Here is a 12,646-nt window from a genome sequence, read left to right as displayed (position 1 = left end):
TGCAGCATCCAGGACAGCCCTAGGCCTCAGGCAGCTGTTGGGGGGGGGGGCAGGGAAGGCCTGCGCGGGGGGCTGCTGAGGGAGGGGGAGGAGTGGAGGCGTGGAGATGCCCCCCACCCTGCACACAGCCCTCCTGTGCCACTCTGCATCCCCTCTGCGACTCTGTAGCCCCAGAATTGGGGAGACGTTTCTGGCCTGGGCTGGCATCACCTTCAGGAAGCCCCAGGCCCTTTGGCAGTTTGGGGGCTCTGTGGATTTGGAGATTGCCAGGTTTCCCCACTCCCCATGCCTCAGAATGTCACGTGGCCTTGGGGACCAGGCCTGGGAACAGAGGAGAGGGCTCTCCCAGGGGCTGTGGCTGCAGCCCAGAACTAGCCATGCTGTCTGGCCGGAGCCTGAGGAAAGGGAGGACATTGGTCTCCAGACCAGGCCCTTCCCGGCCAGCTCGAGACGCCAGCCCCCTGCAACCAACTCCCTGACCTACAGCTGTGGACCACAAGGCCCCAGGTGCACAGACTGGAGCCTCCTGTGGATGCAAGGACCCAGAGGGCCTGTCCCCGGCCCCAGGTGGAGCCTCCTGGGGGGCTCCCTGTGTCCCTGCTACAGCCCCGAGCAATACCTGTGCCCTTTCCCCCTCTGCCCTATGCTTGGACGCAGGGTCTGCAGAGCCTGACCTGTGAGCTGTGTGTGCAGAGGGAGGAACAGTGAGTCCCGCTCGCTTGGGCTGGACGTAGAGCCCCATCCTGCTCCACACACACACGTGTGCACGCGGACACATGAGGCTCTGCTCCCTCGGGCGGTCACCTGCTCTAGCCTGAGCCGCCTCAGGTGGCAGAGTGGGACCCTAAAAGCTCCCCCAAGTCCCAGGCTTGTTGGGAATCTGACAGGATCTGAGGGCCAGCATCTAGCCTCGAGTGGGAGCATGCCAACACCCAACGCATCCTCGTTTTTGTGTTTCTCTAACACTAAGAGAGAGCCCGCCCACGCCAGGGCCACTGTTCAGCAGGGCCCATGCCTGTGGTCGCTGAGTGCTGGGCACAAAATGAAGCCAACCCAAGCCCCAACTCCGAGAGCTAATGGGAACTGAGATGCAAACGGAGAGATCATAGTGCATGAGGCCAGCACAGCTGCAGGTGGAAGGAGGGTGTGGCTGCGGAGGGAGTGTCCCTCGGTGTCCTCACAGGACACAGGAGGGAGACTCTGGACCACACAGGGGTACAGAAGCCCTAGATGGAGACTTCCAGTGGACTCAGAGCTTGCCGGGTGGAGTAAAGGGCTTGGGCGGGCCCAGGGATGTCTCCTCCCTGCTCCCCGTGCATCCATCCTTCACCCCTGCTTTTCACCTTGCTGTCCACGCCCACGTTTCCCAGCCCAGGGGATCTAGTCATTTTGGCAAGCGACACGTGGCAAGAGGGTGTGTGGACAGAGGTCCCACTCTCCTTCCGGAAATGGGGCTTTGAACACCTCGTGACCTTGCCCACCAGGGAGACCAGATCCAGGCAGCGTCTCTTCTGGCCCCTCTGCTCTGTGTGTGGGCCGCATCTATGGCCTTGGGGGGTTTGGCAAAGGAAGACCAGATTTTCTCAGGCCTGGAATTAGTCGCAGGGCCTGGGTAACAGTGAAGAGGCCTGGCTCAGACTCCTGGGCTGCCTGAGCCCAAACTCTGGGAAAGTCCCTGAGATCATCGAAACTCAGTTTTCTGAGCTTAAGAGTACCAGTGTCATGGAGGGGGCGTGAAGGCTAAAATGCGAAGTACCGCCCTATGTGAGTAAGCACTTGGTAAACTGTCAGTCCCGGGTGACGCTGGAGACGGGGCGGAGGTGGTGGTGGTGATGGTGAGGATGGTGGTATTGATGGCTGTGGAGGTGAAGACGGTGGTGCTGGCGGCGGTGATGACGAGCAGGAGGTGGTGGAGACAGTGACGGTGGAGGTGGTGATGGAGGTGACAGGGCGACCTCTGTGTGCTTTTCCCACAGGGTCACTGGTGGGGAGCTCTTTGAGGACATCGTGGCGAGAGAGTACTACAGTGAGGCCGATGCCAGGTGGGTGCAGAGCCCTCACACCGTCCCGGCCCCTCTTCTCCTGCCTGGCCTCCCCTCTCTAAGCCTGGCTCCTGCGCCTCTGGCCCACATCTGCTCTCATGCACGTTGTCCCTGACGTGGCCCCGGCCGATGGTCAGCTGGGCAGAAGTGTCAGGCTGCCCGCCTGGCGGACGCCCTGGCCAGCCCTGCTGGGAGCCCTCTGGGCAGGTCCAAGGAGCGGGGGCGCGCAGCTCGTGTGTCCTGAGTCGGGGAGGGCCCAGGCCTGCCCCGTCTCCCCCGGGGTGGGTGGGAACTGGCCCACAGAGGGGCCCCCCTTGGGGTGGCCGGTGGGGGGAGAGCAGACAGAGCGTGGTGGTGGGCGTCCTCCTGCCCTTCCCTTGGACTTGGTCAGCCCTCATGGTGGTCGAAGGGGACCGACCTTCTCAGAGATACCGTCTGCAGTGCGGCTGCTGGGAGATAGCAGGGCCCTTCCCCCCAGAAGGGTAGGCCCCCCGTGACCTGCTCTGGCCCGTGCTGTTGGCCAGATGCCACCCCGACCCGTGACAGGGATGTCACTACTGACAGTGCGTCTCAGCTTGGAGACGGCTGCGGGCCACCAATCCCGGCCCACCCAGCCTGGCCCGCCCGGCTCCCAAGGAGACACGCGTTTAAAAGAAAAAGAAAAAAGGCCGACAGTGGCCCTCTCTAGGCGGTGGAGTTACGGATGCTTTTTAATTTTTTAATCTTCTTCGTCTATTTTAAAATTTTTCTTTAATGAATATGTATTCCTTTTCTAATCAAGAAAATGAACGTTATTTTAAAAAGTAGCTTTTTGTGACTTGCTTCTGCACCCCCAGGCAACCTTGCCTGTCGGTGACAGCCTGGGTCCCCGTGAGAATATGTGAGTGGGTCCCTGGTGTCACCCGGGCGCCCACAGAGCTGGGCAGCAGGAGGCTGGGGGCCTGGCGGGCGCTGGGGTGGGGCGTTGGAGCCGGGGTGAGCTGGGGCGTTGCCCGAGGGCGCACGGGCACTGGCTGCTTTTCTGAGGCTCCTTGAGGAAGGGCTTTCATTTTGCACAGCAGCCTGGGAACGACCTGTTCCCTTCGAGAGCAGGAAGACTCCGTTTTTATTTCCTACTTACAAGAAAAGTAGAAAGTAGAGCAGAGGCACCTCCTCCTGCTCTGAGATGCTCGGGCGAGAATGTCCCAAGTATGCGTGCCTGCCTGCTGGGTGGAGCCAGAGCCCCAGACCCCGGCCGTCCTGACATCTGTCAGGGCAGGACAGGAGAGGAGGTCCCCAGCGGCTGCCCCCAGGTCGGGCCCCAGGGCTCGCAGCCAGGGCAGCGCCGGGACCAGGAGGGCTGCCTTCCAGCGGTACCGGGGTGCCTCGGGGGGGGCGCGCTTGCCTTCACTGTTCTCTTCCCAACCCCCCCACCCCCCCACCCCGCCTGGAGCATCCTGCCAGGGCTCCTCGGTTCTCAGCACCCACCGCTGGGCACGGCCCAGGGCCTGGCAGCCTCCTGCGCTCTGTGGTTGGTGGTCTCGCTGGAGGGGGATGTGGCCCACAGCAGAGCCCCGCTCTTGGCTGGGAGCCCCCAGTGCCTGCCCCTTCCCCATGTGCCCGACGGCCACACTCCCTCCCCTGCCACGACCCCCACGCATGCCCCGGCCCCCCAACACCTGTGTCCTCGGAGCTCCTCCCTTGCCCACTCTCACCTCCTACCTGCCTCCAACCTCGTCTTCTCCGATGCCCACTTCTGACCCCGCCCCCCCCCCCCCCAATTCTGTGGCTCCCTCCTGCCTGCCCGGATGGCCGGCATCCTGACCTTGCTGCCTGGGCCTCCCATGGGGAGGCTCTCCTGGCGTTTGGGGCCCCACCCACAAATGCCTAGTTTCCTCTCATAGACTCCACCTTGCTCATAGCCAGACTGCCACGGGGGCGAGAGGGAACGAGGGACACTCTCGGGGATCCCTTCCAGCTGGCCTCACTCATTAAACCCGCACCTCAGGCTGCCCTTTTTCCCGGGAGTCCTGGACCCTGGAAGTGTGCTTTTGACCTTTGTGTTGGTGCTTGGCCTTCGGGCAGGAGGGCCTGAGAGAGTGTTGTGGACGCCCACGTGGGTGGGTCTCCCACGGGCATCGTCAGGAGCTGTGGCAGATGGAGTGAAGGCTTTCTCCCGCCCTGGGAGGGTGTGCCCCCAGGACCCCCAGTGAAAGGGGCCTGGGCTCTGCTGAGGCTGGAGCCCTAGACGCCCGGCCACGGTGCTGGGCACCTTCCTGGCCAGGGTGTAGGCCCGGCCCCCGCCAAGTGCGTCAGCCACCCTTCCAGCGGCCTGCCCGGGGCCGTGCTGCTCAAAGCGGAGCGAGTGATGAATTTCCAACGTGTCACATCTCTAGAGGAAGAGGAAGCAAGGCAGGAGTTGCTTTTCTGAACCTTTTTCTAACCAAGAAGGCTGGAGATTGCTCTGAGGTAGAAGTGGGATCTTTATTTTGGAGTTTGTGGGGAAAAGGAGGGGTCTTTTTCAAACCTGGGAAAGCAAAGTTCAGAATATTTAGAGCCCATTTTTAAAAACCCTGAAAAGCAATATGGCTCGTGAGGGATGCTTATGGGGGCCCATGAGAAGGCTGGCTGTCCCAGGGAGGAGGGAGGGGGAGGGGAGGGGGAGGGGAGTGGGAGGAGGGGGGAGGGGAGGGGGAGGAGAGTTGGAGGGGGAGCAGGAGGAGGAGGGGGAGGAGCACATCTGAGGTGACAGCCGAGCCCAGAACCCTGAGAATAACGTCCAGGACCCGGCCAGCGTCTGGAATGCCGCTTGGGAACAATTCTGACCACAAAAGTGACTTTCTAAGTTGTTCAGAATATGAAAAAAGGCCCCACGAGGAAGATGGTATGATGTAAATGGCAGGCAGAAGGGAGGCAGGACCTCATGACTGGCCAGGCAGCCTCATGTCCTCCAAGGCCGTGGTCTCAGCCGGGAGACCAGGGCGAGAGCAGGGTGAGGAGGGCCCCGGGAGCGGTCCCCAGAGGTCCCTGGAGGGCGGGCTAGCTGGAATGGGCCGCTCTCTAGGCAGGTGCGTGTCCCATCCACCTGCAGGCCGCAGAGGCCACATCTCTCCATCAGGGCGGCCACGAAGCGCCCTGAGCAGGGCCTGCGGGATGGGCGGACAGGGACTGCATCGGAGCTGTAGAGCTGGACTTCAGCCAACGGGCTGAGTTCTGTGATGCTCAGGGAGAGACGCTGGCTCAGCAGGAGCAGTCACCCCATCTCTGGCGCTGGTTTGGGGCCCTGCATCCCCAAGAGGAGGCGCGGGGGAGGGCAGAGGGCACAGCCCACCCCCATCTGAGCCAACGTATCAATCGGTGCTGCGGCCGATGGATCCCTGGGTCCAAGAGACGTTTGGGGAACACGTTCCTACAAGGCTGGGCCTGAGGACACAATCGAGAGGAAAGAACCGACATGTCCCTGTGGTCATGGAGGCCACAGTCCGGAGCAGAGACGGACGCTGCCCAGACGCCCACACAGAGCGCAGGGCCGCCGCGTGACTGCAGTGGGGACGACGTGGGTGCCTCACGCTCACTCAACACGGAGGAGAGTCCAGAGAGCGTCCTGGGGTTGAGAGCGGAGGCAAGCTCACAAGGGTGGAGGAAGAAGAGGGGCTCGACCCAAAGCTCAAGACTTGCAGGGGTCTCAGCAGGCCTGAGCTTGGAGCCAGATCATTCCAGGGCTTTCGGCCAGTGGCCAGTGGCCCAGGAGATGCCAGCCTGTGGGCTGTGAGGGCTGCTGATGCGCTGGAGGGAGGGCCGGGGTACCACGGGGATGGCAGGGCACACGGCACACGGCTGGGACGCGTGTCCCCCAGGACAGAACCAGGGTCTGGCTGCAGCGGCACAGGCGGGGGCTGGTCTGCCCCAGGGTGTCCGAGCGCCTGTATGGGGTCGGGTGCTGCAGCGTGCGGGTGGTCCAGGGACTCGAGGCTGAGCTCCGTGAGGATGCAGTGATGCCCCCAGCATGCCTCCCCAGGGCTCTGGGTTTGCCAGGGAGCCGCAGATTCCTGGGGACTGGGAAAGCCAGCGTACCCTGCCCCAGGCCCTGGCTCAGTGGCCTCAGCTACAAGTGCTGGGCCTTTATCTGGCCTCTGTCTCCACCCAGCGGCCTGTCCTGGCCTTAGAAGAGCTTCCCTGACCTCACGGCTGAGCTCTGCCCACGAGGAGGGAAGCCCCTGGGTGGGTCAGCCTGGGCGGCTGGAGGGGTGCTGAGCCCGTGTCTGCAGTCACGGGAGGGCTGGTGGTGGCTGGGTGTGGAGCTGGGGATGCAAGGATGGGGATGAGGACCACAAAGGATTGTTCCTGGCAGATGAGGACGTTGTGGGAGGGGCAGGAGTGGGGAGGGAGGCACTGGGAGCAGGTCAGGCAGGAGAGCTCAGGGCGTGGGGTGGGGGTGGGCTTTCCAGCCCCTAGAGGCACCTAAGGACAGGGGGTGCTGGGGGACTGTCACCCACAGGTTTGGGCCCGGCTCCTCTTGACCCCTGCAAACTTCAGGAATCCATCATCAGGATTCTGAGGTCTAGGTTTCTGCAGGGGGGAAACTCAGGTTTACTTTTCTATGCAGCAGGTGGTCTCCCGATGTGGCCAGAGGTATTTGAGGAAGAGGCCTGGTCCCCTATCCCTTCTCTGAGTTTGCTGTTAGGAAAACGAAGCCCACCCCTCCAGCTGACCTTCAGTCACCCCACAGGGTCCAGCCATGGCAGGAAGGGTCCTGAGGGAATCTGCCTGTGCATCCCTCGTCCCCACCCAGAGGGGCTGTGGCTGAGACCCCAGGGGGTGAGCTCCAGGGAGCCTGTGGCCCTCCTGTCTCCCGTGGCTGGTAACGCTGCAGGGCTGCTGTGGGAGCCCAGGGTCTGTGCCTGGCTTTGGGGCAGCTGGAAACTTTCCAGTCCCCTGGGGCCACCTGGGGGAGGCAGGCTCAGGCCACAGGGGCTGGGGGCATCTAGGTCTGATGTTCAGGGCACGTGGCTGAAGCACAGGTGTTGGAGGCGCCTGAGGAGAGCTGGGTCTCTCCCTCCAGTCAGTAATACCCTGGAGGGCTTGGGACTTCTCCCGGATCTGGAAGGAAGCCCCTGGCTTGGGGCCCTGGGCTGTGCCAGGCTGCCTCTTCGCCAGGAGCGCATCCGGGACCCCAGGGCTGCTATGTAGCTGAGCTGTCTAGCACGGCAGCCAGCAGCCAGTGTGGAGGTTCAAGTTTATTCAAGTGAAATGACTCCTGCTCTAGCACATGAATGACTGGAGGCTGCAGCATTAGCGCTGCGCCAGAACAGAGGGGGGCCCTAGTGGCCAGGGCGTCACCCCACACTGCGGCACTGGCCTGCCCTCTCAACTCTGCCCTTTCCTTGCCCGGGTTCCCCCATCTCCAGCCTGCCTTGCAGGGTGTGGGCTCAGGCCGGGCCTCCCTCCTGCAGGGCGCCCAGCTCAGGTCCAGGCTTGGCCAGCATGAGCCTGGGGAAGAGTGCCCTGGGGCCAGGCATGTCTCCTCTGAGCAGCACTTCCAAGGGCCTGGCCAGAGGGGAAGGCAGGGTGGGGGGCGCAGGGGGCCTGGCCGCACCTTGGTTCCCTGCTTCCCGCGGCCCCCTGCCAGGCTGGGGACCCCACCCCAGTGCCACACAGCACCCTGCTTCTGCACCCCCGCCTACTCTTCGGGGGCCACCCGCACTAATGCGCCTGCTGTTTGCTGCAGTCACTGCATCCAGCAGATCCTGGAGGCGGTTCTGCATTGCCACCAAATGGGGGTTGTCCACAGGGACCTCAAGGTGAGTCCCCCACCGCGCTCTGTGCCAGGTGTTTGTTGTCTGTAACTGCATGTTGTGTTTAACAGGAGGCTCTGGGCTGGGGCAGTGCAAGCGCCAGGAGACACTGTGTGCGTGGGACGTGTGCACGTGCGTGTGCATGTGTGTCTGCGTGTGAAGGTGCATGCATGTGAGTGTGTGTGCGTGTGCACCAGCACGTGTATGAGCACGTGTGTGTGCATGTGTGTTTGTGTGTGAAGGTGCGTGCATGTGAGAATGTGGGTCTGTGTGCACATGTGTGTGCGTGTGTGCCTGTGTGGGCACAGGTGTATGTGTGCTCACATTCACATGTGTGTATATGTGTGTGGGAGCATTGTGTGCGCATGCATGTGCGTTCATGCATGTGTGAGAGAATGTGTGTATGTGTGCATGTGTGCACGTGTGTGCGTGGTGTTTGTGTGTGTGCATGCATGTATTTGCACACGTCCCTCCCAGCACCTCTAGGCTCCAGGGCTGAGAGGGGACAGTTGTAAAAAATCAGCCTATTAACACATGTCCACACGGGGTCTCGCTTTCTGGGCTCCGGTTGAGATTCAGACCTGGCAGGTGGGACACAGGTGATGCCCGTGTAGGTGGGGCTGATGCCTCGGGAAAAGGGGGTGAGGGACCAGCCTGGGTGGTCTCTGCAAACTTCCAGCCCTTTCTTCTAGTCTCTGTGGCCCTTGGCTCAGCCCTGGGCAAAGTGACCACAGCGCATTTAAAACAAGGTTTGTCACCCACAGGGCTCAGTGTGGTGGGAGGGTCTTCAGGAGGAGCTACACCCCATCCTCCTCCCTCCCTCCTTCTCCCCCTCCCTCCTTTCCCCCTCCCTCCCCCTCCGCCCTCCTCCTCCTCTCAATTTCTCCTCCTTTCTTTGCTTTTAACTTTCTTCAAGTCTGGGTTTGGGTCAGTTTCTTCTGTTGGGGGGTGGGGGGACCCCTGGGCCTGTCATCCCTGCTAAGAGACCTGCTGGTGGCATTTGAGACCAACCTTCCCATGGGTGCTCGGGCTGAATGGGGTCACGCCCTTTCCTGGGCCACCGAGGGGTGTGTGTCTGTGAGCTGATCTTTGTGGGGCTGCTTTTGGAATGTTGTCCTGCCAGGAGCAGGCCCAGGACCCTCTCCTGTGCCCTTCCTGTGTTCCCGCTCCCTCTCTGCATGTGCCGTGTGGTCCCCTGTCCTTTCACATGCCCACCCAGGCCCGCCGTGTCTGCCTGTCCTGTGGGTCCCCCTCTGTCGCTGTGTCTGGTCTGAATCGGCCTCATCTGGGGGCCTCTGGGAGGAGGGGCCACAGGGGAGTGGACGCGCATACCCCCTTGACTATGGGCCCCGTGGTGCATAAGTAACTTTGAGGCCAAAGCTCGCAAATGGAGATGAATGCTCCCCCCAGCCCAGGTGTGCCCTGGGGGCAAACAGAACCCTTGCTGGAAAGAAGAAGAGGGGGCAGGAGTCTGCCAGGTGTCGGGGGGCAGACTGTCCCTCCTCCTCTAGAGAGGCCCCCGCCGTCTTGACTGAGACAGCCCCCCAGAAGCGGTGCTGCGGTGGGTGTCCTCTCAGCCCAGACGTGGAGGGCGGAGAGAGCAGAGGGGGTTGGTGCCATCTCAGGGGGCTGCGAGGGAGGCAGGGAGGAGCCCGGGGGCAGGGCATCACTGCTCGGGCCCCGCTGGGTCCCCTGCCTCTCCCCACCGCCCGGCCCCGGGCCTTCTCGTCCAGTTCTTCCCAGGGACCAAGTCCACTTAGCTCCTTCTTCCTGGGGAGGAGTGCTGGTTTGTTTCCTCGGGGTGGGGGTATCTGACCTGTAGAAGTCAGGTCAAGCCCACAGCTGCAGTCCCTGACCCCTACGATTTCAGACTTCTTTTTTTCATTTAATATTTAAAAACTTGAAATATAGTTGATTTACAATGTTGTGTTTATTTCAGACTTCTTGATGTGGGGTGTGTGGAGAGGTTGGGGTCCCCTTGCCCCACGCACATTTGCAAAATCAAGGTGTTCAGAGGCGGGCTTCCCTGGTGGTCCAGTGGTTAAGACTCCGTGCTTCTAATGCAGGGGGCGTGGGTTCGATCCCTGGTCGGGGAAGTTCCACATGGCGTGCGCTGTGGCCAAAAAAGTTGATGGGACGTGCATTAAGAAATAAACTTTGAAAAAGGAAGGAAAGGGGAGTATTTAAAAAAAAAAGACCAATAATCAAAAAATAAAATGTTCAGAGGCCTCCAGGCCGTGCTGGGCAGACAGGGCTGAGTGTCCCCAGCACGCATCACCTGGAGGGACAGCGCCTCGTCCAGCCAGCTGTGTGGGCCTGGAGGAACTGGTTTCTGCCGTGTGGGGCTGGCGTACTTCATCTCTTCCACGTGTTTCGTCCTAACACCCCAGGTGTACAAGCGGTGTTAACTCAGTTCGGTTGGTGGTGTTTGTCTTTCTTGGTGGCAGCAAAGTGGCAGTGTGGTCTCAGCGGGCCTTCCCGTCAGGAGGGTGGCCTGGCGAGGGGGGCCGAGGGCCCAGAGAGGCCCCTGGCAGTCAGGGATGAGGAAGTCCGGCGGCTTTGAGCTCTGAGCGCTGACCGCTGGGAGGTGGTGAGGCTGGTGGGATAGGCTGGGATGGGAGGGGCCCAGCGCACAGGACACAGTGGACAGGGACCCCCTCGGACCTTTGGGGCCAAGTGTCCCCAGTCAGGGGGCAGCAGCCTTGGCACTCCAGTGGGACAGGGATGAACGTCCTTCCAGCTTGAGCAAGGACGCTGCTCCCCGACTCAGGGAATTCTGCATGGGACCTTTCCCACCTGTGGGCATTGGATGGGCAGCGGTCAAGGCAGGCCCCCTCTGCCCAGCATGGGGCCGGTGGGACTTGGTGGGCAGACGTCCTGCACTGCCCGGCTCTCGGGGGCCCTCGGTTGTTCCTTCTTGCCCTTGGAGGGTTGCCGTCCTGCAGGAAGTGCCTGAGCACTCCAGCAGGCAGTTGTCTGTGCAGCCAGTCGTGGTGAAGGGAGGGAAGCCCCTCTGCCGGTGGAGGTCCCGGGCCCCTGCACAGCCTGCCAGGGCCTGTAGGGTGTGCTCAGTTTTGGTCCCAGCGCCCTGAGTTCATAAGCTTGCGCTTTGAGAGCCAGCTTCCCTCAGCTCTGGGGCGCCTGTCCCTGCCCCCGGGGAGTGGGGGGGCAGGGACAGACTGTGGGGTGCAGGCCCGGGGGGCCCAGAGCTCTGGGATACGCCCAAGCCAAGGGTGTCAGCTGTGCTGGGGGGACACCCACGTGGTGGCGGGTCAGACCTGTGCGCCCCTGTCTGCAAAGCACTATTTTGTCCCCCCTCCCTCCCGTGACACCCCTGGGTGTAAACCACACGCTCTCGGGCCGGTCACCTTCCCCGCAGCCCGAGAACCTGCTCCTGGCCAGCAAGTGCAAAGGGGCCGCAGTGAAGCTGGCAGACTTCGGCCTGGCTATCGAGGTGCAGGGGGACCAGCAGGCGTGGTTTGGTGAGTAGCCGGCTGGCCGGCCGGGGGCCAGGCTGGGGGCGTCAGCTGCCCCCGCGGCCGCTCACATGGCCCTTTCCCCTCCCGCTAGGGTTCGCTGGCACGCCGGGCTACCTGTCCCCAGAGGTGCTGCGCAAGGAGGCGTACGGCAAGCCGGTGGACATCTGGGCGTGCGGTGAGGCTGGTGTGCAGGGCGGGGTAGGGCCGCAGGGCCACTGTGAGGGACCCGCCGCTGGGCTGGCTCACAGGGCTACCCCCTGCTAGGAGCGCCCTCTCCTCCCAGACTGGAGTCGCTAATGCGATCCTGGCTGTTGCTGAGAAGCCCACCACCCCAGCGCCTGCCCTGCGCTCCGCAGAGCGGTCTGGAGAAGGAGCGACAGGTGCCCGGGTGGTGGATGGATGCAGGCGGTCTGGAGACCGTGCACACCACCCTGGCGGGGCCCATCCTCTGCGCAGCGGAGGGGGCCGGCCTCGGGCCCTCCTGTGAAGTAGGGTGAGGGTAGAGCAGAGGTGAAAGAAATGTTCATGCCATTCCGCCGTCAGGGTCTCCAAACAGTGACACTTGCTGACGCTGGCTGCGGGGGGCGGGGGGGTGTCCCACTGGACCTTGAGGGTCCCGGTATCCTCATGGGGCTTGCTGGCTTCGGGCAGTGACCCCCACCCTAGCTGATGCTGGGAAACTGGCTGAGGGTCCCCTAGCTGTCAGGTGGCAGAGCCGGGCATCTGACCCCCATGCCGGGGGTCACACAGCTGACCCCACGCAGCAGCGCCCCACTGGCTCGTGGCCGCGCTGTGGGCTCCGTGGGCCAGGGCTGAGCCGCCGGGCGCAGGCAGCGCGGGCGGCAGTGCGAGGCCCTGCGCTTGCGGTTCTCCACAGGGGTGATCCTGTACATCCTGCTCGTGGGCTACCCCCCCTTCTGGGACGAGGACCAGCACAAGCTGTACCAGCAGATCAAGGCCGGGGCCTACGACGTGAGTGCCGGGACCCCCCCCCCCCCAACCCCTCCCCGTCCGGGGGAGGCAGGCTGGCAGAGGCAGGGAGCGGGGTGGTGCCGCCCGTTTCCAGATGAGGCCCCCCCGGAGAATCCTGTCTCCTGCCTGGGAAGGGGGCTTTAGGCTCCCTTGTGCGTGGCTTCCTTTCCTAGTTCCCGTCCCCGGAGTGGGACACGGTCACTCCTGAAGCCAAGAACCTCATCAACCAGATGCTGACCATCAACCCTGCCAAGCGCATCGCGGCGCACGAGGCGCTGAAGCACCCGTGGGTCTGCGTAAGTCGCCCCAGCCTCGGACCGCCCCCCGGCGCGTCGACCCTGGCGCGCGCTCCTCGCACCCAGTGGGTCCCCTGGTTTCC

At 63.0% G+C, this 12,646-nt stretch overlaps 1 protein-coding gene across 13 annotated transcripts in view; it reads left to right on the top strand.

Annotated features, from left to right (window-relative positions):
• Positions 1 to 12,646, top strand: part of CAMK2B (calcium/calmodulin dependent protein kinase II beta) — a 94,672-nt gene that overhangs the window by 62,456 nt on the left and 19,570 nt on the right. For all 13 annotated transcript variants that reach the window (XM_036863304.1, XM_036863299.1, XM_036863301.1 and 10 more), the window contains exons 5-10: positions 1,977 to 2,042; positions 7,750 to 7,822; positions 11,196 to 11,298; positions 11,387 to 11,470; positions 12,173 to 12,267; positions 12,441 to 12,563. In XM_036863304.1, the coding sequence (XP_036719199.1) occupies positions 1,977 to 2,042; positions 7,750 to 7,822; positions 11,196 to 11,298; positions 11,387 to 11,470; positions 12,173 to 12,267; positions 12,441 to 12,563 (544 nt within the window). The remainder of the gene's footprint in view (positions 1 to 1,976; positions 2,043 to 7,749; positions 7,823 to 11,195; positions 11,299 to 11,386; positions 11,471 to 12,172; positions 12,268 to 12,440; positions 12,564 to 12,646) is intronic.

This window comes from Balaenoptera musculus, chromosome 9 (assembly GCF_009873245.2).
Source record: "Balaenoptera musculus isolate JJ_BM4_2016_0621 chromosome 9, mBalMus1.pri.v3, whole genome shotgun sequence".
Taxonomy (NCBI): domain Eukaryota; kingdom Metazoa; phylum Chordata; class Mammalia; order Artiodactyla; family Balaenopteridae; genus Balaenoptera; species Balaenoptera musculus.
The sequence above is the reverse complement of the archived record's forward strand: the minus strand, read 5'-3'. Positions and strand labels throughout refer to the sequence as shown.